The sequence below is a fragment of the Rhinoraja longicauda genome, chromosome 17 (genome assembly GCF_053455715.1).
Source record: "Rhinoraja longicauda isolate Sanriku21f chromosome 17, sRhiLon1.1, whole genome shotgun sequence".
Taxonomy (NCBI): domain Eukaryota; kingdom Metazoa; phylum Chordata; class Chondrichthyes; order Rajiformes; family Arhynchobatidae; genus Rhinoraja; species Rhinoraja longicauda.
Genome location: NC_135969.1, coordinates 12,014,273 through 12,040,811, shown reverse-complemented (window position 1 = coordinate 12,040,811; position 26,539 = coordinate 12,014,273). Strand labels below are relative to the sequence as shown.

The following is a 26,539-nucleotide window of genomic DNA, read 5'->3' as shown; positions in this document are numbered from 1 at the left end:
CAGTGTAGTGGAATTTAAAGCAATCTTTAGCCTAGTTCCACAATTGCTATGTAAGGTGATAAAACCTTCCTTGCCAAGTCTTAAATAAATAATAAAAAATGTTAAATTGATAACATTATTGACTATTCATAGAAACATAGAAAATAGGTGCAGGAGTAGGCCATTCAGCCCTTCGAGCCTGCACCGCCGTTCAATATGATCATGGCTGATCATCCAACTCAGTATCCTGTACCTGCCTTCTCTCCATACTACAAGGGCCACATCTAACTCCCTCTTAAATATAGCCAATGAACTGGCCTCAACTACCTTCTGTGGCAGAGAATTCCACAGGTTCACCACTCTCTGTGTGAAAAAAAACGTTCTCATCTCAGTCCTAAAAGACTTCCCCCTTATCCTTAAACTGTGACCCCTTATTCTGGACTTCCCCAACATCGGGAACAATCTTCCTGCATCTTCCTGCATTCAGATGCACCTTCGACTTACAAAACCATTTTTGGTCCAAACAAAATAACACTTTCTCTCCGTAGGAATATAATGTACCAGTGTCAAAATGCACTTAATTGAGCCTTTTCAATTCACAAAATTTCACCTAGTGTAACATTTTCTAGGAATGCAATCTGTTCAAGAATTTGAGTGCACAATTTTGTCACTCATTTCCTTGCTACAAAACGCCCTCATAAATCAGCCTCCTACCTTCTTAGGGCCTCTGGAATGGTAATAAGTTAAAAATAAACAAGGTGTACCTCGACTTTCAGAAAGCCTTCGACAAGGTCCCACATAGGAGATTAGTGGGCAAAATTAGGGCACATGGTATTGGGGGTAGGGTACTGACATGGATAGAAAATTGGTTGACAGACAGAAAGCAAAGAGTGGGGATAAATGGGTCCCTTTCGGAATGGCAGGCAGTGACCAGTGGGGTACCGCAAGGTTCGGTGCTGGGACCCCAGCTATTTACGATATACATTAATGACTTAGACGAAGGGATTAAAAGTACCATTAGCAAATTTGCAGATGATACTAAGTTGGGGGGTAGTGTGAATTGTGAGGAAGATGCAATAAGGCTGCAGGGTGACTTGGACAGGTTGTGTGAGTGGGCGGATACATGGCAGATGCAGTTTAATGTAGATAAGTGTGAGGTTATTCACTTTGGAAGCAAGAATAGAAAGGCAGATTATTATCTGAATGGTGTCAAGTTAGGAGGAGGGGGAGTTCAACGAGATCTGGGTGTCCTAGTGCATCAGTCAATGAAAGGAAGCATGCAGGTACAGCAGGCAGTGAAGAAAGCCAATGGAATGTTGGCCTTCGTAACAAGAGGAGTTGAGTATAGGAGCAAAGAGGTCCTTCTACAGTTGTACCGGGCCCTGGTGAGACCGCACCTGGAGTACTGTGTGCAGTTTTGGTCTCCAAATTTGAGGAAGGATGTTCTTGCTATGGAGGGCGTGCAGCGTAGGTTCACTAGGTTAATTCCCGGAATGGCGGGACTGTCGTATGTTGAAAGGCTGGAGCGATTGGGCTTGTATACACTGGAATTTAGAAGGATGAGGGGGGATCTTATTGAAACATATAAGATAATTAGGGGATTGGACACTTTAGAGGCAGATAACATGTTCCCAATGTTGGGGGAGTCCAGAACAAGGGGCCACAGTTTAAGAATAAGGGGTAGGCCATTTAGAACGGAGATGAGGAAGAACTTTTTCAGTCAGAGGGTGGTGAAGGTGAGGAATTCTCTGCCTCAGAAGGCAGTGGAGGCCAGTTCGTTGGATGCTTTCAAGAGAGAGCTGGATAGAGCTCTTAAGGATAGCGGAGTTAGGGGGTATGGGGAGAAGGCAGGAACGGGGTACTGATTGAGAGTGATCAGCCATGATCGCATTGAATGGCGGTGCTGGCTCGAAGGGCTGAATGGCCTACTCCTGCACCTATTGTCTATTGTCTATTGAACAGGATGTGAACAAAGCCTGTGCTTTGTCAGGTGTAAGCTCACCTGGTTCCAATTGAACACCAGCCCTTCAGCTATGTAATCACGATCCTTGTAATCCTTAAAAAATTCACAACCTGCAGAAAATGCAGAAGAAAACACGTCACAGCAGTTCTTCACTGAGTCCTGGCAAAAATCGATCCATCACCCAACAACACATATTTTGCTTGGGCAGCTTACAACCCAGCGGTATGAATATTGATTTCTCTAACTTCAAGTAACCCTTGCTTTCCTCCCTCTCCATCCCTCCCCCACCCTAATTCTCATACTAGTTTCACTCTCGATTAATTTTATTGTTTGTATGCCTGCTCATCAGCCTACAATGAACCATTGTACATTTCCTTGATCACCGACTGCTTGGATCTGTCCTTCTCACACCTTACATGCTCTTTGTACCCTTCCATATCTCTAATTTCCTTCTCTCCTGACTCTCGGTATGAAGGGTCTCAACCCAAGAAGTCACACATTCCTTCTTTCCAGAAATGCTGCCTGTCCTACTGAGTTACTCTAGCATTTCATGTCTATGTCTGTGCTTGGTGTAAACCAGCACCTGCAGTTTCTTCCAACGCATATATAGTAACTGATGTTTGTGGGAGATAGCCATGCAGAAACTGATTGCTGTATCTTCTACCATTACCACAATGACTGTACTTCAAGTGTTTTGGAATGTCCTGAACTTTAAAAATACAAATACTGATTGTCTTAGAGATAGATACATAGTGCTAGAGTAACTCAGTGGGCCAGGCAGCATCTCTGGAGAAAAAGGATGGTGTTGTTTTGGATCAGGACAAGAAGGGCCCCAACTCAAAATGGCACCCATCCTTTTTCTCCAGAGATGCTGCCTGACCTGCTGAGTTACTCCAGCAGTTTGTATTGATCTTTGTTTTAAACCCGCATGTACAGTTCTTCGTTTCTACTTATTGCCCCACCTCTACAACTGCACCTGGGTTTAAATCGACTTGCAAAAAAAAATTTAAACGTCTGAAGAATAAATGGGTGAATGTTATGAAGTGAAAAATTGATTTCAAGTGAAAATTTAAATTGGAATAGATTACTCAGCATAAAGAATTATTTTGATTTTACCAATGAATGGACAAAGCAATAATATCTTAATCCAATATACACCACTCATCAAGAAATAATCCACAATTGCCAACACTTTTCCTAATATATTTAATAATTCAAATAAATCAAATCAAAATGCTTGATTGCAAATTATTAAGAAAATTATAACCCAGGTGTGGTGCTGTGCCAATTCAAAAAATTATAGTTATTCAACTGAAAAACTCTTAAAGAAACACTTCTCAAAGTTTAGACTGCTGTGTTAAGTCAACAATCTGTTCTGTAGGGCATTTAAGACATTAATGATCAACATTAGCTCCTTGATCTCGCAAAAAGCAGTAACTTCTCGAACCACTTTCCACAGCATATACCCGCATTTATACATAAAGTATTAGTAGAGTCATGCTTTAAAAAAAAACATGAAGCAGTGACTTTGATAAGCTCTTCATTCTGCAAACTAATTGCTGTGAAGTAATTACCTGGGTAAGGTATAGACGATAAGGTGAAATCTGCATACCGCTGTGCTTTGTCCACCTTCTCGGATGAGGTCACACTGAAAAAAGGAGGAAAAGATCAACATTACTTTTAAGTTCCCCACATCCCCAATTTCTCTTACATCCCACTCCTTCCCCCATTTTATTTTTTTTGGTTCATTAACTGGTTAGCAAGAGGGAGTGTATAAAGGCAAAATTGAAAATATGCATCCCCTTTTGATAATGTCTTTATCACATACTTCCATATAACGAAAGCTGGATGCTGAGTAGAACAAGATCCTGACAGAGGACATTGAAACCAGCCTGAAAATACACTTAGGTAGACACAAAATGCCCTCCCCCTTCCCAGTTCTCCCACTAGTCTTCCTGTCTCCGACTACATTCTATCTTTGTCCCGCCCCCTCCCCTGACATCAGTCTGAAGAAGGGTCTCCACCCGAAACGTCACCCATTCCTTCTCTCCCGAGATGCTGCCTGACCCGCTGAATTACTCCAGCGTTTTATGTCTATCTTCGATTTTAACCAGCATCTGCAGTTTTTTTTCCTACTGAAAGTACACTTTGTCTATTCATGCAATATCAGTACATTCCAGCAGACACTGCCACTGAGTGATCCTTTGACTTGGAGCCAGCTATAATGCTTATGATCTGGATCAAATATGCTTGAGATCATTGAATAAATTCATGGCTCTTAATGGAAGTCTAATCTGATAATGTCTCCTGATCTGAGTATGCCTCATCAGCTGAGAACTGTTTCCTCTATTCCATTAGCCTTTGTCAAATGAATATCTATTAGACTTCGCCATGATGAGAAAAGTCCTATACTATGAGTACATTAACAATTAGTCAGCAATACATACACAAATGGAAAAAGTTAGGTGGAAACAATACCAATAAATTAATGCAAATTACCGAAACGTGCAATATCCATTACAGCTTAACACCCAAAGAGAGACAAAATGCTGGAGTAACTCAGCGGGTCAGGCAGCATCTCTGGAGAAAAAGAATAGGTGACGTTTTGGTTTGGAACTCATCTTCCGATTCAAGACAACATCTTCAGATGATCCGATCCAAAAAGTCATCTATTCTATTTCTCCAGTGATGCTGCTTGACCCACTAAGTTACTCCGGCATTTTGAGTCTATCTTCGGTGTAAATCAGCATCTGTAGTTCCTTCCTACACAACACACGAAAAGCTTCGGAACATGACCCGAATTTACAATAAATCAATTCTGTTTTGCTTAGTTTCCCTTATCATATTGCCCCATCAAAATGTATCACTGTTACACATACACATACCACCCCTTCCTCAGGCACTTTCCCCTGCAACCGCAGGAGATGCTACACTTGTTACTTTACCTCCCCTCTCGACTCCATCCAAGGACCCAAACAGTCTTTCCAGGTTCACCTGCACCTCCTCCAACCTCATATATTGTATCCGTTGTTCCAGATGTCAACTTCTCTACATCGGTGAGACCAAATGCAGGCTCGGCAATCGTTTCGCTCAATACCTTCGCTCAGTCTGCCTTAACCAACCTGATCTCCCAGTGGCTGAGCACTTCAACTCCCCCTCCCACTCCCAGTCTGACCTTTCTGTCATGGGCCTCCTCCAGTGTCATAGTGAGGCCCATCGGAAATTGGAGAAACAGCACCTCATATTTCGCTTGGGCAGCTTACAGCCCAGCGGTATGAACATTGACTTCTCTAACTTTAGATAGCTCCTCTGTCCCTCTCTTCCCCTCCCCATCCCAGTTATCACACTGTCTTCCTGCTTCCACCTATATCCTTTCTTTGTCCCGCCACCCCCGACATCAGTCTGAAGAAGGGTCTCGACCAGAAACGTCACCCATTCCTTCTCTCCAGAGATGCTGCCTGACCTGCTTACTCCAGCATTTTGTGATAGCTTTGATTTGTACCAGCATCTAGTTATTTTCCTACACTGTTACACATAGACATACTATAGTTTTGCAAAGCAAGATTAATCGTTTACCTGCTTTATTATTTATCTTTCAAAAAAAAAATTTTTTTTAATACTTCCAGCAACTCCAAAGACTTCGTGCAGCTTTGAGTCAAGATTTAAATAATCAAAACCAAAAGAGAAATGGAAACAAAATACAAACTTGTGGATGAACTCCTTCTAAATTAATCAGCCTGTCCCTTCAATTTAAAAACCTAGCTACAATCTGATCCCGTATCAGATCTACCACTGATCTGCCTGCCACTCCCTCTGTATTAAAAAGGTTTTTGTTTTAGTTTCCTTTAAGAGGGAGCAGGTTCTACAGATATTCAAACTATAAAACATTCAAGACATTCCCATAATCTTTAAATGAAAAACATTCACAAATATGTACCATGGAACATTATGTCTAAGGGAGACCTACCATTTTAGATCAAAGTTCTTTAAATTTCTTTAAGAGCCAGTGACAGAAAGAAGTTCTGCGGTCACCAGATCCAATCCAGTCATGGCAATGAGAGCTGTTAGCCACGTTACTCCATATAAACAACGGTTCTGAGAAAGGTCTTGTGATGCATACATGATGCTTTATAAACTTCAGAATCGCCAGTCACACTTTTTGATGCAATGTTATTTTTTTTTATTATACCAGCGAAACAAAAACATCAAAGTGTGAATTGTGCAAGCATCACAATTGGTAGGTAACAATTTCCAAATTGTACCATAAGGTATACTTTAATAATCAGCTCTGAACTATAAATGAGCAATTAGAAATCTGTATAAAATCTTACTTAGCCTTTCATTATTTTTAAATTGAGTTTACGCCACTAATTAATACTTTATTTCTGGTTTTTGTTTTATAGCCTTGAATGCAATGTGAGATTCTTAGCATTTTTTTAAACTTTGGATTGTCCATAGATTTTCACGTTCCAAATGAGCATTAGCAAAGGAAGCTGGCAGGGTTACTTGAGGAAGAAACACGAGGCAAAGTGAAAAAGTTTATATCAAGAAAGAAAACAATAAAGAGAAAGATATCATCACAACAGCTGTTTGATCATACTAGATCCAGGACAGGGTCCAGAAAATGGAACCAATGTAAACAGCTAAATGAGAGCAATGTCTATCACAGTGACCTTCAAGATTCAAGATAGCTTTATTTGTCATCCAATATTGGACGAAATTCAGTCACCCAGTCCAACAATAAAAGCATTATTTGACCTTTGTCATAGATATACAGGCAGTTTGTCAAAGACTGACATATGCAAGTTCTTGCAATGATACAGGATAGCCCAATTAAGTGCATTGAAAAACGAGGACCAAAACCAATCAAGAGACAAGAGTGTTTTATTGTAGTATGTCCAAACAGAACAACTGTCTTACTTGCAGCAGCACAACAGAATATGTAAACATAGTACTCTGTAAACAATATAATAAACAAAAAAAGGACACGCGCACACACACAATAGTGTGAAGAAAAAAACAATGCCCCCGTGTGTAGAAAGGAACTGCAGACACTGGTTTATGCCAAAGAAACCCCTTCATAGAAGGGACCTCTCTACTTTCTGAAGACAGGTTCCGACCCGAAACGTCACCTATCCTTTTTCTCCAGAGATGCGGCCTGACCCGCTGAGCTACTCCAGCACTTTGTGTCTATCCCCCAAGTCTATGCAGTTCAGAGCTTCTTTGGAGGTTGTAGTGTTTAATAGCCTGTTGGCTGTAAGGAAGCAGCTGGTCCAGAACCCAGACGTTACAGTTTTTAGGTTCCTATATCTTCTTCCTGATGGCTGGAGTGAAATGAGTGTGGCCAGGGTGGTGTGGGTCTCTGATGATGTTGGCTGCCCTTTTAAGACAGCGACTCCTGTAAATCCATTCGATGCTCCAACAGGGGAAACAAAAATCCATGACTCGTAACAATAAAAAGTTAAAGACTTGTAAAGTGCATGTTTGATTGAGGACCACTAATTGCAGAACCACAAGCCATCTTCACACTATTTCAAAAGTTGCACAACATTGTGATCACGTGCAGCAAATTCATACTGTACGAGGAGCCCCACTCACCAAATTGTAAAATGGAACAATTCAGACTCATTTAGAGTTTAATTGGAGGCGAGGGTAGGGAAGGATGGAGAAAGGTTGGCAAGAATAACACTGTGCAGTATACTATGCAGAATATTCCACATGCAGTAGAATAGATGTAGCCTCTTTAATATTATCCATCCGAGTTAAAGCTGCTGTGCAGTTATAATGAAACTTATAACGAATGCAGCACTCACATACTGCCCTTCTGCAGTGTAAAGTTGTGAAAATGTTTGGGATTGCATGCTTCTTGTCATAAATGGACGCAAATAGCAAAGGAACCAATTTAGCTGTCTGCATCCATGCAAGTGAAAAGAGAGAGCTTCTCAGCCATGCTGTACCTTACAGCATTTGATCAACTGCTGTTCATTTTCACACCCAAATTACTTTTAAAATATGATGAAGGTTTCTACCTCCAACATCCTTTCAGGCAGTTTGTTCCGGAACAGCACCAACTGCAGTGATTTTTCTCCTACATCTCTCTTGTACAATATCAATTACTTCAAATCTATTCCTCAAGTATTTGACGCCACTGCCAATTGAAATGTAATAGATGGAACAACACAGCATGGATATGGGCCATTCAGCCCATCACATTCATGCCAGCCAAATTCATCCCATCTTCCAGCATTTGGTCCATGGCTTTCTGTGCCTAGGCAATCAGGTGCTTTTCTAGACAGTTTTTAAATGGTGTCAGATCGATATCACCCTGTATACTAAGACTACCCTCCACAATCAAGAACTTCACCAATCTTCAGGTCAACTGCAAACTTTCCCATCATGCCCCTTGCATCCACATACATCACAAACAGCAAGGGTCCCAGGACTAATACCAGAGGAACCCCCCGAACCACAGAAACAACCCTCCACCGTCATCCTCTCCTGTCGCCAAGCCAATTTTTGATGGTTTGCCAACTTGCCCTGGATCCTATGGGCCTCACGTTTTAGACCCCTTTCCCAAGTGGGACTTTGTCAAAGGCCTTCTTGAAATCCATGCAAACTGCACCTACTGCTCTGCCCTCATCAATATACTTTGTTACCTCCTCAAAGGAATTCAATTAGATTGATTAGACAAGATCTGCCCTTGACAATGGCACCCAGGCTATCTTCAATTAGCCCCTGATCTTCCCAGTAGTCATTAATCCTATCCCTCAGATTTTTTTTCCAATAACTTCCATATGACTTATGTTAGGCTCACAGGTCTGCAATGATCAGGTTCTTTCCTGCTGCCCTTCTTGAAAAGGAGGATATTCTCCAGTTATTTTGTTTCTCACGTCTCAGCCAAGGGCTGCATCCCACAGAGGCTGGAATAATCCTCATCCACCCTGGGGATATCCACTAAGCTTGCCATGGAATTAACATATCCTCTTTATGGAATTGTGCACTACAATTTCACCTTCCCCTTCGCCAAGTTCTCCAACAACAAAAAAAAAGTTTTTTTGCAAATACTAATGAAAAACATTCATTTAGGACCTCACTTTATATCTTCTCGATCCATACTCAATTACACCCATTGTCCATAATAGACCCTACTCTTTACCTAATTACTCTTTAATCTTAAACATACATTTAAAAAAAAGCCTTGGATTTACCTTCCTACTTTCGTCACCTGCACCCTTCTAAATTTTATGCAGCTCATTCAAGTCGCCCATTGCTCTCCTCTGTTCCACAGAAAACCACTGTGGATCAACCTGTTTTCTCATAGCTATAATTTTTTTATCCATGAAAAATCCTTCTAAATCCCCCACCATCCCCCAAAACTCATATCTTTCCTGGAATGGGTGGCGCAAGCTGAACCCAGTACCCAAGTGGCAATGTGGCCTAACTAGTGTTGCTTTCCCATTCTGATGGTCACATTTAGTCTTCTGATTTACACCCAAGAATCTATTTTAGCCTCAAAATGTGTAGTGATTTCAAGAAAGATTACAGAGATTAATGCAAAATTGCTCACTCGCCACCATAATAAATTATGTTTCAGGGAGACACTCTTTAAACTTAAATGTTCCATTTATTTCCAACTGATAAGTTTTCTTGAAGGAGGATTCTTTTTTTAAGAACAGCTCTGCCCCACTCACTTCTACCGCAACAGATGTTATAATGCAATTTTGCATCGCATATGTTGAACTTATTTAATAAAATTTAAATTGTACGCTGATTTTAGAAAGACATTTTTTATTTTGTTAAATAAACTTTACCTTGGGCATGGGCAATCAGAGCAAGGCTTTGTTTATTGTCAACATTTATTTTCCTGGAGAGGTGAACAATCTATCAATAGGAGTATTGCCACACACTATAGGCCACACAGTATGGAGCTGGCAAACCCCTGAAAGGGTTTAAAGAAACACTTTCATGGTCATTTACATAAATTATGAGCTCCACATGACCTCATTTGTGGAATACGTTGGCACGGTAATGCAGCTGGTAGAGCTGCTGCCTCACAGTGCCAGAGAGTCAAGTTCAATCGCGACCCAGGGTACTGCCTGTGTGGAGTCTGCACGTTCTGCCTGTGACGTCATGGGCTTCCGCAGGGTGCTCCGGTTTCCTCCCACATCCCAGAGATGCGTGGATTTGTAGGCTAGTTGGCCTCTGTAAATTGCCCCTAATGTTTAAAGAGCGGATGTGCGAATGGGATAACAGAATTAGTTAGAATGGGTGATCAGTGGTCAGCTGAAAGGCCTATTTCATGCAGTATCTTTCAATCAATCAATTTGCTATGGTAAAATCTGGACTCTTAATTCCTAGATCATTAATTCACAATCACAATTAGAATGTTTTTACTGCAGAGTAAAAGTGGAAGGGACGGAAATATCAAATTTTGCTGCTGAGTCTCATGCACACTTGAAGGCTCTAAATGCTGGAACTAATATAAATTTAACTGGCTATTGGACAGACAAAAACAAATTATAACAATAGTTTAGAGAAGTTATATATTAATCTGACAGGCATTCTGTTTTGTTTCTTGCCCCAAAGGTTCTCTGCTTTCGTCATCAGTAAACTTTGCCTCCGTTTTATTACTTAGGTTAGTGCTTCATCAGGTTGTTTTTATGCAACGAAATCTGGTTATCACTTACTTCAACCCAAACTTCACTTTCTTCTTCTCCACCATCAGGTCACAGATGTAACGAACGGAAAGATAGCGTAGTAACTTTATGTCATGACCTCGAACCTTATCGAATAACTGGGATTCACCATTTCTGGAATAGAATATAGAAAAATAAAGCAAGGTCAGAATGAAAGTGAAACCTAATGTCCTAACTGAACACTTAGTAGTGATTACGACTGCAAAAAGAATACTATATTTTTCCAAGAAGTAAATTTGTGATAGAGCTACTATATTCAGATTCTGCTGAAGCTTACAAGCATACTGTTTCTTTAAACAATACACAATGGCACACAGTAGAGCTGCTGACTTACAATATCAGAGACCAGGGTTTGATCCTGATTACAGGTGCTGTCCATACGGAGTTTGCACATACTCCCTGTGGCCGCAACCAACCGGTTGCTCTGGTTTCCTCCCACATTCCAAAGACATGCAGGTTTGTAGGTTAATTAGTTTCTATAAAATAGTCCCTAGTGTGTAGGATAGAACTAATGTACAGGGGAGAGCACAGGCTTAGTTTAGTTTATTGCCATGTGTACCGAGGTACAGTGAAAAGCTTTTGTTGCATACCAACCAGTCAGTTGAAAGACTATACATGATTACAATCTAGCCATCCACAGTGTATAGATACGTAGGATAGTTCAGCGCGGACTCAGTGTGCCAAAGAGCCTGCTTCCACTCTGTACTTCTCGCAGTTATTTAATGTATTTTACAAAATGGATAACTTCACATTTTCCATATTGTATTCCATATGACAACCTCTTGCCTATTTACTTGACCAATCCATATCCTGTTGCAGGCTCCAAATATCTTTCTCACGAATAGCCAACCTACCCATTGTTGCATCAGCATCAAATATGGCTAGTGTACAGGTTCCTTTATTCAAGCACCAAGCGATTAACAGTGTGTATAAATTGTTGGTTCATAATATTGATTTGTGCCCACTAATTTTGGATTGAAAATCTGGAAATGACTAATTTGTTAAAATTGTTTTCTGATAGCCAGTACACTATCCAAATCAAATACCTGCTCATCTCCACATGCTCTTCATATCATATCATATCATATATATACAGCCGGAAACAGGCCTTTTCGGCCCACCAAGTCCGCGCCGCCCAGCGATCCCCGCACATTAACACTATCCTACACCCACTAGGGACAATTTTTACATTTACCCAGCCAATTAACCTACATACCTGTACGTCTTTGGAGTGTGGGAGGAAACCGAAGATCTCGGAGAAAACCCACGCAGGTCACGGGGAGAATGTACAAACTCCTTACAGTGCAGCACCCGTAGTCAGGATCGAACCTGAGTCTCCGGCGCTGCATTCGCTGTAAAGCAGCAACTCTACCGCTGCGCTACCGTGCAACAATTGATTTACCCATCCTGCCGGCAACATTCTCAAAGAACTCTACCAAATTTTCCTTGAAAAACCATACCACTTCTTTACTCTCTGTTGCATTCAGTTTTGGTCACCCAGAGATAGGAACGGAGTCATTAAGCTGGAAAGAATGCAGATAAGATTTACGAGGATGTTGCCAGGACTTGAGGGCCTGAGCTATAGGGAGTGGTTGTGCAAGCTAGACTTTATTCTTTGGAGCACAAGAGGCTGAAGGGTGATCTTAGAGGTGTAGAAAATCATGAGGGGAATAGGTAGGGTGTATGCACACAGTCTTTTACCCACGGTAGGATAATAAAAAAATCAGAGGAAATAGGTTTATGGTAAGAAGGGTAAGATTAGATAGGAATTGGAGGAGCACCTTTTTCACTTAGAGGGTGGCGAATATATGGAACGAACTGCCAGAGGAGGTAGTTGAGGGAGGTACAACAGCATTTAAAAGACACATGGACAAGTAATGTATAGGAAAGGTTTAGAGGGATATGGGCCAAAGGGGACTAGCTGCGGTATCTTGGTCAGCATGGACAAGTTGGGTCAAAAGGCTTGTCCTATGCTTTATCACTCTATGACAAACGATGGCAGTTATTTTCCAATTATAACATTTGGCTAACTGGTGAATAGCTATTGTTTTTGGCACCCTCCTTTCTTGAAAGGGGACATTATGTTTGCCATTTTTTCCAATCCTCTTGGGCCTCTTTAGAATCCAAGAACTTTGGTTGATTGTAACACTTCACCTCTTCAGCCATTTCCTTTAAGACCAAAGGACACAAGCCATCAGGCAATTTATTGACCTTTAGACTATTGGCTTTTCTAGTACATTTTCTTTAATAATAATAAGATTGGTTTATGTTCATCCCACCCTATGGCTCTGATTATCAATTATTATTGGGATGTTTTTAAATGTCTTTTACTGAGATGACAGATTCAAAATGATGTGCTGGCTCTGGAGGTTTACAAGAATGATTCCAGGAATGAGTGGTTAGCATATGATGAGCATTTGCCAGCACTGGACTTCTACTCGCTGGAGTTTAGAAGGTTGAGGGGGGACCTAATTGAAACTTACAGAATAATGAAAGGCATTGATATAGTGGATGTGGAAAAGATGTTTCCACTGGTTGGAGAGTCAAGGACCAGAGGTATTTTCCTCAGAATGAAAGGATGCTCTTTTAGAAAGGAGGTGAGGAGAAACATCTTTAGCCAGAGGGTAGTTCATCTGTAGAACTCATTGCCACAAAGGGCTGTATAGGCCATCAGCGGATATTTCTAAGGCAGAGATAGACAAGTTCTTGATTAGAACGGGTGTCAAGGGTTATGGGGAGAAGGCAGGAAAATGGGGTTGAGTAGGAAAGATAGATGAGCCATGATTGAATGGCGGAGTAGACTCGATGGGCTGAATGGCCTAATTCTACTCATATAACGTGAACTTGGGAAAATAACTGCTGACAATCTTTGCCATTTCTCCATTTCCCACCATCACCTTCTAGGGGACCAACACTTATCTTAGCTATTCTCTTCTTTTTGAAATAACTGAAGCTCCTTGCCTGCTTTTGTATTATTTGCTAGTTTATCTTTGCACTCTGTGATTTGCTTTTAAGTCATCCTTTGCAGAGTTCAGAATATTTCCCAATCCTATACTCGAGCATAATAGATGGCTTCACAGTTGGTGTACACTGGGGACCCACTCGATATGATGTTTGACAGCAACAGATATTAGAATAAAGGAAGTCAGTCCCCACAGAGACTGCCAGATCTTTGCAGGAAGCTTTCTATTAGGTCAGCAGTGAGCTCTGCCATTTTCATTACTGGCCACAATATTCACATCAAATTATCTGTTCAGTATAAAATGCTTTGCTAATTCTCATTAATTAAAACTAAAAAAGACAGCATCTCTAAAAACCATAATTCTACCCATATATAAAATTATTTTAAATCTCTCCTGTATATTTTTTAAATTATTTTGTCCAAGGTCACCAGTCACATCCTAACTTCAAAATTGCGTCACAATCATTCAAAGAAAATGGAGAAACTAAATGTAGAATTAATCTAACTAGTTTAAAGAGCTCCAAATTAACATACTTATCGTTATCACTGCGCCGGCACAGTGGCGCAGAGATAGAGTTGCTGCCTAACAGCGCCAGAGACCTAGGTTCAATCATGACTACGGGTGTTGTCCGTACAGAGTTTGTACGTTCTCCCTGTGACCGCGTGGGCTTTCACTGGGTACTCTCGTTTCCTCCCACACTCCAAAGACATACAGGTTTGCAGGTTAATTGGCTTTTGTAAAGACTTTAGCACTATCCTACACAGAGTAGGGACAATTTAGTGTACGAGGTTCGCTGGTCAGCGTGGACTCGGTGGGCCGAGGGCTTGTTTCCACGCTGCATCTCTAAACTATACTCTGACAATGCATTACTACTCAGCAAACAAAAATATGCCCAAAAGGTCATTTTCACTCGACTTGAAGAATTTCACCCACCGTACTGCATAGTCATCGAGCAGTTCTTCCGATTCTGCTCCTGTATCATCAGATCCTCCTGAGAAAACAGGAAGAACAAAATGTAGTATAAATTTACCATTTTTCTGCAGACAAATGATTAAAACAGGCAGTAACTGTGTACAAAATTACCATAAGCTTCCCTTTTTTCTTTCCTCAACTTTCTCAAAAGTCACAATTTTTACAATCTGTACTGAGGTTAATGCAGAACTGAAACAGGCCTTTCACAGGACTGTCTATCAAAATATTAGGACATGAAGAAATATACACCATTCAGCCCCACAGGCCTGCTTTGTTACAATAGAAATATAGCTTGCATTGATCGTAGTGCCATCTTCTTGTAATTATTTCATATCTCATTATTCCCTTAGCATTCAATCTTAATGTCAGCGTTTAAGTTACACTCAAATCTCCTTCCATCTTTCCTCCTCAAAAGATAACAACCGGACCTTCTATTCCATTCTCCCATGTTTGATTTTCCAGTCTCCTCTTAAACACATCTGCATTATCTGCTTCAATCACTTCTTATTGTAGCTGATCATATTAACTGTCAGAGCACTGGATTTCAGAGTAACTATCAAACTCATGGTCTGAAGAAGGGTCTCGACCCGAAACGTCACCTATTCCTTCTCTCCAGAGATGCTGCCTGTCCTGCTGAGTTACTCCAGCATTTTGTGTCTACCTTCGATTTAAACTAGGATTTGCAGTTCTTTCCAACATATCAAACTCATGGATTCTACATGGGCTCTTACCCATATGCAAGCACTGTAAATATCCTACTAAAACCCATCACTCTGTTAGTTTATTCCTCAGACTTATTTTCAAGATCGAAGAGCCCAATTCAGTTTATTCTGAACAGCTCTATCTACATCTTTACAAGTATCAATCTTGCAGATCTTCAATGCACCTTCTTTGGTGCCTCTATGTCTCATAAGGTGGTAACCAGAACTGTACATAAGAATCCCCACCCACTGAGCCTATCTAACCAAAGTTTGACTTGAATGTTAAAATAGGTGCACTTCTTTTCAGTTCTATCCCTCTGAAAGTCAACCCCTTAAAGTTTGGAACAAAAGGACACAAACTGCTGGAGTAAAGTTTGGTTTACTTTTTCTCTATGACTTCAATCAACCTGTAATAATAAGTGCATTTGTTTTCTAAATGGCACATCGTCTAAACTTGTACCTTTTAAGAAAGATGTGATCTTTTACAAACTAAAACAGACCAGGTCCTCAAAAAACTCAATTTTAGAAGTAAACTAGACCACGTGGACCCGTTGGGTCCATTCCTCATAGAGGGGGGGGGGGGGGGGCAGGGAAGGGGAGAGGGTTTGACTGAGAGGGTGAGCCCTGGACCCAAAGTCTCTTCTGTATTGGTGTAGCACCCTCAATTTCCCCTCCCCCGCACTCAATCCCCCTTATGCCCCCTCCTCCCCCCACTGACCCACACCATCCCCCCCTAGCCCATCCCCCTAGACCACCCCAACTTGTCCCTCCCCTGCCCCCACCACCAGCCCTGCCTCCACCCCCATTCCCCCCTCCTCACCCCTATTCCCCCCTCCCCCTACTGACCCACTCCATCCCCCCTAGCACACCCCAACTTGCCCCTCCCCCCACCCCGCCAGCCCTGCCTCCACCCATTCCCCCCCTCCCCTGACCCCCACCTCCCACTCTCCCCTCCTCCACTCGCTCCTGCCCCCCACTGTCCCCCTTCGCCCCCACCCCATCCTCTCTTTCCCCCACCCTCCTCCCCTCCCCCTCCCCCCATTCTCCTCAACCCCCTCCCCCCACCCGCACTCTCTCCTCCCCCCACCCCCCCTCCCCTCCACGCACTCGGCCGCCACACCCACTCCCCTCCGTGGAGCCGTTGGCAGCGAAAGGCACTTACCAGTGCCCGTGCGTTCAACACTGGTTGCCAACGTGCGAGTCTCCCCCGGGGCTGGGGCCGGGCGAGAGGTGAGAGGGAATGACTGAGCGCGGGCGCGGCGCTGCCGGCGGCCATCTTTTTTTGGCGAGTGAGGAGCAAATGAAGTCGAATATGGCCAATTGTGATGTCATACGCTGATGACTTTCAGGAAATGGGTTAGAAATGTGCATATATGAATCACATAGAATCACATAAACATATGGCACAAAAGGAGACCTTTTTAACTTTACAATCAATGTCTGTAGCTTTAAACATGTAGCTTCAATTTGAATGAGAGTTGTTAGAGATTATACCCAGGATAATGGCGAGTAAGGTGGTGCAAAAATTGTGGCGCTATGGTGTACCGTTTAGGCTGTGCGAAGCACCAAAGGTATGGTGCACACAAACACACGGACAGAGAGTTTTAGTAATATAATAATATATATAGAAGATAGATAGATGTACAGGGTTCACTGCAAGTACATTTGAACTTGCAGATCAACTATTGCTTTGTCGATTTTAACTTGATCACAATGAATGGCAAGACAAGTTTGAGGGACCCGATTAACTATTCCTGCTATTGTATTTTTGTGTTCTTGTTGATGTTTCCCTGACTACACTCAGAGGTTTTAGTCTCAAAATAAGAGATCACTACATGAGTTAGATAGTAGCAAATCTTTATAAAATTCTACATAAGATGATTGTGAGGCACAGTTGCACATTACATTCCGAGGCAAATAGATTTTTTTTTAGGCATTAAGGGAAGTAGTGAGTTAGTGCAGAAAGATGCAACTATAGTAAAAGATCAGCCACAATTTTATTCATTGGCAGAGCAAGTATGAGAGTTGCATTGTAGACACAAAATGCTGGAGTAACTTAGTGGGTCAGGCAGCATCTCTGGAGAAAAAGGAACAGGTGACGTTTCAGGTCAGAACCCTTCTTCAGACTGAAGACTTACCTGTTCATTTTCTCCAAAGATGCTGCTTGAGCTGCTGAGTTACTCCAGCATTTTATGTCCCTCTTCGGTATAAACCAGCACATGGGAGCTGCATTGCCTGCTTATGCTTCCATCTTCTAACCGTTCACAACGACTTTCACGACCACATGGAATCAGATCAACTCAAGCCAAAACAAAAGTGCCAAGAAACAGTCAGATCTTTTAATTTCCCAGTGAAAACGTTATTTTGGAAAAGGCAATATTGAACATATACTTAAAGAATAATACAGTTTAACAATGTCTGGACATGTTTCAAAAGGTCTCCTTTTATGCCATATGTTTATGTGATTCTATGGGTGATTCATATATGCACATTTGATGAAGTAAATCATTACGCACCTGAGAATAAGTAGTTATATCCACTGCGTCCATATAGTTCTCCCCATCCCGCCAGTGTTGCTGACCGGCAAATGTGCTGGAGTTAAAAAAAAATTACATGAATAATCTACACACTTCAGCAGATTACAGCAATATCACAATAAATGAAATATGATAAAGTTCACAATAGAGAATTAAGCTTTTGAAACTTCTTTATTGCTCCACTAGTGGGAGAATTTAGGACCAGAGGCCATAGCCTCAGAATAAGTCAGATCTTTAGAAAGGAGATGAGGAGGAATATCTCATCACCCATAAAGGACTTTGGCTGAAACTTATGATGAAAACAATAGCAATTCAGAATTTAGAACATTTAGAACTTTTTAGGGACTTCCTTCCCAAACTCTAATTTAACAAAACATCACATGCTGCCTATTAATTGAACCACTATCTAATCATATAAAACAATTTTGCCAATCTTCTCAATGTTATTGAGATTTCAATTAAGGTGGACTCAGGCCACTTTTCCAAATGGGAAAATTTCATTTAATTTATCTATCCTAAGTTTATAGATATCAAGAATCATTGTGAATATCCTGTCTTATGGCGTAACATCTTTCCTTGAATATGTGAACAAACCTCTCTAGATCAATTATACTATATTGGTTGTGCAATTGTCCCATTATGTATTCTATTCTCTCCAGCTGCTTTCGGATTGATTTGCATCTGGAGTATTGTGTATGGTATCTGCCTTCAAATTTAAAGGAAGATGTAAACATGTTGGAAGCAGTTCAGATATGGTTTACTTAATTAATACCTGAAATAAACAGGTTGTCATAAGGAAAGATGGCAGAAGCTAGGCTTGTACTTGCTAGAGTTTAGAAGAACAGAATGCAACTTAATTGAAATAAATGATCTTGAAGAGAACTGAGAGGGTGGATATGGAGATGCTTCTGCTCTGAGTCACTGTTTAATAGCAAAGGGGTCATCCATTTAAGACAGATGAAATGAACATTTAGTGTCTCAGAGGGCTGAGAGTCTTTGGACACTTCCTCAATAGGTCCTGATGCAGGATGTAGTTCTGCACTGTCAGTGTGGAATACTAGAAACTGCTGTCAGCGATACTCTGTTCTTCCGTAGGATGGTTCGATTTGTAACCTAATCCAACAAAATCTTGATTTCAATGAACTGTACTGAGTACATTTCATATACTTATGAACTGTACTGAGGGAGTGTTGGTTTATCAACGATGTAGCCTATGGAATAAGACATTAAACTCAGAATCTATCCTCTTGGGTAGATGTGAAAAATTTCAAGGCATTATTTTTATGATGGGATGTTATCAGTGGTTTCGATAAGATTTATCGCTCAATCAACACACAAAAAAGGCATACTAAAGCAGGCTTGGCTCGCCTGCCGTGGAACCGGGAACCAGCTGGAGGCATCCGAGGCTTGTTTCCTGCTCAACCCCGAAGATTGGGAACCGGGGAGGAGGGTGGAGGGAGTTGGCGACGGACGCTGAACAAAGGGCCGCTTTCAAAATGGTGGCTGATGGAAGAGAGGATTGGTGGCGCCAGGACAACGGGCCTTTAAGGCCAAGATATGACAGCACCCAAGAACTTTGAGGCGCCAGAAACGTGGTGACTCTGCTTGTACTGTGTTGGTGAAGTCTACAACCGTTGCACTTATCTATGATTGTGCTTATGTATAGTATGTAACATATTGTGGCGGCTCCCAAGGATCGGGCCATACTTCTACCGACCCCTCGGCACGGGACTGGACCAGTCCCGGGAGGCGGTCCTGGACTCAGGTATATAAGGACAAGGTTTGGGCGCCAAGCCATTCCGGCAGACTAGACCCGTCTGATACCACGATACAATAAAATATACCTTCCCGAAATACCTGGCTTCTTGCCTTCATCGACGCGCTACATTGGTGACCTCGACGGTCCATTCATTAGGATGGACAGAAAAGCAGAATCCGACCGCCCGTCCGGCTCGCAGGCCGACCAGGCCCCAGCTGTCGACGCGGTAGGAATCAAGCTCCCGACCTTCTGGACCACTCGGGCTCGCATTTGGTTTTACCAAGCGGAGGCCCAGTTCCAGCTGCAGGGCATCACAGTGGATAACACCCGGTTTTTCCACCTGGTGGGAGCCCTTGACCAGGACACGGCCGAAGAGGTAACGGAGTTCCTCCAGGACCCCCCGGCCCACGATAAATACAAAGCCCTTAAGGAGCTGCTGCTCCAAACCTACGGGCTAACCCGAATGGAGCGGGCCGAAAGGCTCCTCCACATGCCAGGCCTCGGTGACCGGCGCCCATCTAGCCTCCTGAAGGAGATGGTCGCGTTACTCGACGGGCACAGACCGTGCCTGATGTTTGAATATACTTACCTGCACCTGCTGCCGGCCGACATTCGCCTGCAGCTCACAGACGCCTCCTTTGAAGACACCCGGGCCCTCGGCAGGCGCGCGGATGCGCTGTGGGCGGCGCGCCGTGATGACGTCAGTGCGCTAAACGTCACTCGACAAGCGCCCGATTTTCTCCGGTCGGGCGGGGGAGCTGTGGAAGGAGTGACAGCTACGTCCCGGAGGCCTGCGAGATCGCCCCCGGTGGCCATTGCGGGTCGTGCACCTGCAGTCCCACACCAGCAGGCTCCAGCCAGCACCAGCAGGAGGTACTGGTGTTATTACCACCAGCGCTGGGGTGCGGCAGCCCGACAATGCCGCCAGCCATGCACGTTCCCGGGAAACGCCGCGGCCGGCTGCCAATAGTCCCTGCGGTGGCCGGCCAGATTCACCGCCTCTTCGCCTGGGATCGGCGCTCCGGGAGCCGCTTCCTCGTGGATACCGGGGCGGAGCTGAGCGTCCTGCCCCCTTCGCCGCTGGACATTCGTTCTGGGAAGCGGGGGCCCATTCTCACCGCGGCAAATGGGAGCATTATTCAGACATATGGCGTCCGCACGGTCCACATCGTTTTCGGCGCCAGTCATTTTACATGGCTGTTTACGATTGCCGACGTCTCCCAGCCGTTGCTCGGGGCCGACTTTCTGCGGGCTCATTCTCTCCTCGTGGACGTCAGGCAGCAGCGCTTGGTCCACTCCGCCACGATGGAGCCCATCGCGTTGCGGCTGAATGACCCCATTATACGCCCGCTGTCGTCCGTGGACTCCCATTTCGCTCGGGTGCTGGCGGACTTTCCTGATATTATGGCCCCGCAATTCCGGTCGTCGACCCCCAAGCATGGGGTGTACCATTATATCACAACTACCGGCCCACCCCTCCACGCACGAGCACGCCGACTCCCGCCTGAGAAACTACGCCTGGCACCACAGGAGTTCCGCACGATGGAGTCCTTGGGGATCGTCCGCCCTTCCAACAGCCATGGGCATCTCCACTCCACATGGTCCCAAAGGCAAACGGGGGCTGGAGGCCTTGCGGGGATTATCGGCGGCTGAATGTCGCTACCGCCGAGGACCGATACCCCGTGCCCCACATCCAGGACTTCAACGCCCATTTGGCTGGGGCCACGATATTTTCAAAGGTGGATCTGGTGCGAGGTTACAACCAGATCCCGGTCCACCCGGAGGATGTACCCAAGACGGCAATCATCACGCCGTTCGGACTCTACGAGTTCGTACGGATGCCGTTCGGCCTCAAGAACGCCGCGCAGTCATTTCAGCGGTTAATGAACGGCGTATGTCGCGGGCTGGATTTCCTATTTGTCTACCTTGACGACATGTTGGTAGCCAGCCGCTCGCGGCAGGAGCACTGTGCCCACCTCCGGCAGCTTTTCCAGCGGCTCAGCGAACACGGGTTGGCCATAAACCTCGCCAAGTGCCGCTTTGGCGTGGCCACAATCGACTTTCTCGGCCACCGTGTGTCCTCGCAAGGAGCGGTTCCCCTGCCGGACAAAGTAAACGCCATCCGCCGGTTTCCCCGTCCGTCCTCGGTGCGTGGCCTGCAGGAGTTCGTCGGCATGGTGGCCTTTTATCACCGGTTCCTGCCATCCGCGGCCCACATCATGCGGCCGCTATACGAGCTGCTGGCGGGCAAGCGTAAGACCGTCGTGTGGACCGACGAGGCCGTAACAGCCTTTGACGGCGCGAAGGAGGCCCTGGCTCGGGCTGTGCTGCTGGTTCACCCACGGGAGGATGCCCCGACAGCCCTTACGGTGGACGCCTCAGAGTTGGCGGTTGGTGCCGTACTGGAGCAACTCACGGACGGGGGTTGGCGCCCCCTGGCCTTCTTCAGCCGGCACCTCGACAACGCCCAGAAGAAGTACAGTGCTTTCGACCGCGAGCTCCTCGCCCTGTACCTGGCCGTTCGTCACTTCCGCTATTTTCTGGAGGGCCGCCCGTTCACCGCTTACACGGACCACAAGCCGCTCACTTTCGCCCTGGCAAAGGTCTCCGACCCATGGTCCACCCGACAGCAGCGCCAGTTGGCGTACATATCGGAATTCACCACCTCCATCCGCTTTATCGAGCGCCACTCCAAGGGATCGGTCTACCCTGCCGCCGTTTCGACCACCTGCACGTGGACATTGTGGGCCCGCTCCCGCCGTCCCGGGGCATCACCCACCTCTTCACGGTGGTGGACCGCTTCACGCGGTGGCCGGAGGCCATACCACTGGCTGATACGTCTACAGCCACATGCGCTCGTGCGTTGGCCGCGCACTGGATTGCTCGCTTTGGTGTGCCGGTGGTCATCTCATCGGACCGGGGGCCACAGTTCACCTCCGAGCTGTGGTCGGCCATGGCCCACCTGTTGGGCGTGCGGCTGCACCACACCACGGCCTATCACCCGCAGGCAAACGGCTTGGTGGAGAGGTTCCACCGGCAGCTGAAGGCAGCGCTGAAGGCGCGACTCGCCGGCCCCGACTGGATGGACGAGCTACCATGGGTTTTGCTGGGCATCCGGACCGCGCCCAAGGAAGACCTGGCTTCATCCTCAGCGGAGCTCGTCTACGGGTCTCCGCTCACGGTGCCCGGGGAGTTCGTGCCCTCGTTGCCGGGGCGAGAGGAACCGCCCTCATCCACCCTACAGCGCCTCCGAGAGCGAGTTGGCAAGCTCGCACCCATGCTGACGTCCCGCCATGGGACATTCCGCCCTTACGTGCCATCGGCCCTCCGGGACTGCGCCTTTGTGTTCCTGCGCCGTGACGCCCACCAGACGCCACTCCAGAGGCCGTATGAAGGCCCGTACCGGGTGCTGGAGCACGGACAGACAACCTTTGTTTTGGACATGGGGGGCCGGCCGGAGGCCGTTGTCAATTGACCGCCTGAAGCTGGCCCACTTAGACATCGACCAACCGGTGCGGGTGGCCCAGCCTCGGCCACGAGGTCGCCCCCCTTTGCGGGTCCCACCGCCTGTCCCTCCAACTGTGCCTCCGCCGGCCCCTCTGTCGACCGATTACCGTACGCGGTCCGGTCGGGTTGTGCGACCACCAGTGCGTTTCGTGCCTCCGGTTCTGGGGGGGGGGGTACTGTGGCGGCTCCCAAGGGTCGGGCCATACTTCTACCGACCCCTCGGCACGGGAATGGACCAGTCCCGGGAGGCGGTCCTGGACTCAGGTATATAAGGACAAGGTTTGGGCGCCAAGCCATTCCGGCAGACTAGACCCGTCTGATACCACGATACAATAAAATATACCTTCCCGAAATACCTGGCTCCTTGCCTTTATCGACGCGCTACAATATTTTATATATTTTTTTTTTTTTACTGGATTGTATAAAGAATTGCAAGAGTATGCAAAACAAAGGCACATAGACAATGTGACAATAAAGTATCATCATCATCAAAATAAGTAATGTGGTCATGATCATATTGCCATTCATGGGAGATGAGCAACAACGAGCCCCGTTGATTCCTCATCCACATTATAAATTTCAAAAATACCACACTGGATATTCAATGTTTCTGGACATCTTGAAATATGCTTCATACATGCAGATTTTTATTCCTTTCTTATACATGTTTTTAATAAACTTTCACTTTGAGGGTTGTTTTTTAAAATTTTACAATGTAACATTTACTGTATTCATTTTTGGCTTCTAAACATTCATTCCGTGTGGACAGATTCTCAATCCCTCAAATATTTCAATGTTCCATCGAGTTAAAATAATATATTTCTTATGTTTCAGTTTTTATCATGTCTTCTCACATTTGTTCTGATCATTTTCTCATATTTTGTGATGCTCAAATTGTGGTTTGTACTTCAGTTTGCCTTCAATGAGAATTCTTCAATGTGACTGACTGGGTTATTTTTGATAACACCAGTGTTTCTGAATGCCAGAGATTTGGCAACAACCAACATCAAGGAAGGAGAAATCTCCATCATGGGGATTACTTGTGTACTTTCGGGTCAACCTACAGCACACTTTTTATTGTGGCTCCTATCTTCTTGATATCTTCGATATGTAGAAAAATTGACATTTCAGATCAAGGGTCCATTTACTAGAACTGGAAAAGTGAGAATTGTTTTTTAGTTGCAGAGAGTGATGGGGAGAATGGGTGCAGTATCAATGATAAGTTGCAGGCCATCTTTGGAGAGGGTAAATTGGGAAGAGGGGCCAAATGAATTGGTTCAAGAATTCTAGGCCCAGACAATGATGTGGTCTCCTGGCCAAAAATAAAAAAATCGGCAGAGACGTAAAGGTCGCGGTAGAAGAATTCAACACTAAGCCCATTCATCACTGACTGCTAATGTAACAATGGACAACTTTCCACTGTCCTTATTTACTCCAACACTCCCTTCTGGATGTGCATCATCTGCTGACTGGTGATCAAACATGACATCATCATCAATCTGCAGGTGCTGGAATCTTGAGCAAAACACAAAGTGCTGGAGTAAGTCAGCGGGTCAGGCAGCATTTCTTCAGACCCACTCTGAAGAAGGATCCCGACCAGAAACGGTGCCTATCCATGTCCTCCAGAGATTCCAACAGTCCCAAGTTACTCCAACATTTATTCTTATACTTGCAGACAAAAGAAATGCTGATGTGGTTTGATGAACTATTTTACAGAAGCCAGATAACAAAGCTTGGATAACTCCGACTGAACCATGACCCCACGACTGAAAATCAGGCCATTGTTTTCCAGACAATCACTGACCTTGGGAGATTGCCTCTTAATAGCCTGCAGCATCATAAGGCTTCTCCACGGCCCATTTCTACATCCTCCTCGAGATCCACAAGCAAGAGAGCCATAATTAACCGAACGTTTCAGTCTGCTCTTGCCCAATAGAATGTACTTCTTCCTAGCTTCAATCTATTCTTTCTCCTCCTGCAGTCTGTTCCTTCTTATATGACACCTCAAATCCCCTCTGCCATTATGACAGGTTTAGTATCCTGGTCTCAACTGGCTCTTCTTCCCCAGCGACATCAATTGTTCTACATGGCCACTGCACACAAGGATGAGCCCTTCAATTCTTCCTTGAGCAGTTGCCCTTGTCCTCATCTCCCATTCTACCAGCCTCCACATTCAATGGATTATTCTTGATAACTTTCATCATCTTCACCAAGATTCCACCACCATATTTATCTTCCTATTCCTTCCCATCTCAGCATTGCAAATTGACCATTCCCTGATCATTCTTCCATCTCCTTTTCTCCCAGAACCTTCCCATGTAATTCTTGGAGAGGGAACACTTGCTCTTTTCTCTCTTCCCTCCTCGTCATCCAGGTACCTAAACAATCTCTGTAGACGAAGATGCTATTCACTTGCAGTTCTTTCAACTTGAAGTATTGCATTTGGTGCTCAAAATGTAACCCCCTTTGCCTTGGTGAAACCAAACACAGATTGTCTAACTACTTTGCTAAACACAATCATTCAATCTACAAGGCCTAACCCCGAGCTTCCATTCCCCAACTCTAATTTCTGTATCACCAATGTCTTACATTGCTCCAGAGATGCCCAAGGTAAGCTTGAGGAACTTAATCTTATCTTCTTCTGGGGTTGTTGTAGCCCTCAGGACTTAAGAACGAATTTAACAATGTCATGTAACCACTATTTTCCACCACCTCATCTGACTCTCTTCTACAGATGTGGCAATATCTTTGTTTCAATAGGTTTTTAATCTCTTGTTTCCAAAATAATTGTTACCATGCTGATCATTCACACTACTTCTGTGTTATCACACTTTTGCATCCACTCTGCACACAAGGGACAATTTACGGAGACCAATTAATCGACAAACCTGCATGCCTTTGGCATGTGCGAGGAAACCAGAACACCCAGAGGAACCCCACGCAACCACAGGGAGAACGCGCAAACTCCACACAGAGAACACTGTGATCAAAACTGGTTTTCCAGCATGGTGAGTCAGTGGCTCAACTGATTGCACCATTGTGCCATCAACTATACCAAACTTTGATCTGCACTCTTTTGTATACATTCCCTCTGTACGCTCAACTGCTCTCCCTCTCTGCAACTTAAAGTACACTAGTGTCCTCAGTTTAATAGTTCTGATGAAGGGCCCTTGACCTGAAGTGTTAGCTGTTTGTCTTTCCAGTGATGCAGTTTGATATCTTCCAACATTTCCATTTTCATTTTGTATTTGCAACACCTGGAGTTTTTTTTCCACTCCAATTCGTGTAATCTTTCCTGACGGTTATAGGTCTATTACATTTAATCATTTTAATGCTCCACATTTAACATTCCATACTAAATTGCATCTGGCTGACTAACATAATTATTGCAAAGAACATGCAAATCTTTCCCAATCCCAGAAGATTGCTCTTTATTTCCCCTATGCTATCTACAAAATGGAA

At 44.5% G+C, this 26,539-nt stretch overlaps 1 protein-coding gene across 3 annotated transcripts in view; it reads right to left on the bottom strand.

The window, feature by feature from the left end:
- Positions 1 to 26,539, bottom strand: part of mtmr14 (myotubularin related protein 14) — a 95,391-nt gene that overhangs the window by 48,379 nt on the left and 20,473 nt on the right. For all 3 annotated transcript variants that reach the window (XM_078414135.1, XM_078414134.1, XM_078414133.1), the window contains exons 4-8: positions 17,791 to 17,866; positions 14,535 to 14,592; positions 10,630 to 10,752; positions 3,517 to 3,590; positions 1,982 to 2,052 (exon numbers count right to left, since the gene is read on the bottom strand). In XM_078414135.1, the coding sequence (XP_078270261.1) occupies positions 1,982 to 2,052; positions 3,517 to 3,590; positions 10,630 to 10,752; positions 14,535 to 14,592; positions 17,791 to 17,866 (402 nt within the window). The remainder of the gene's footprint in view (positions 1 to 1,981; positions 2,053 to 3,516; positions 3,591 to 10,629; positions 10,753 to 14,534; positions 14,593 to 17,790; positions 17,867 to 26,539) is intronic.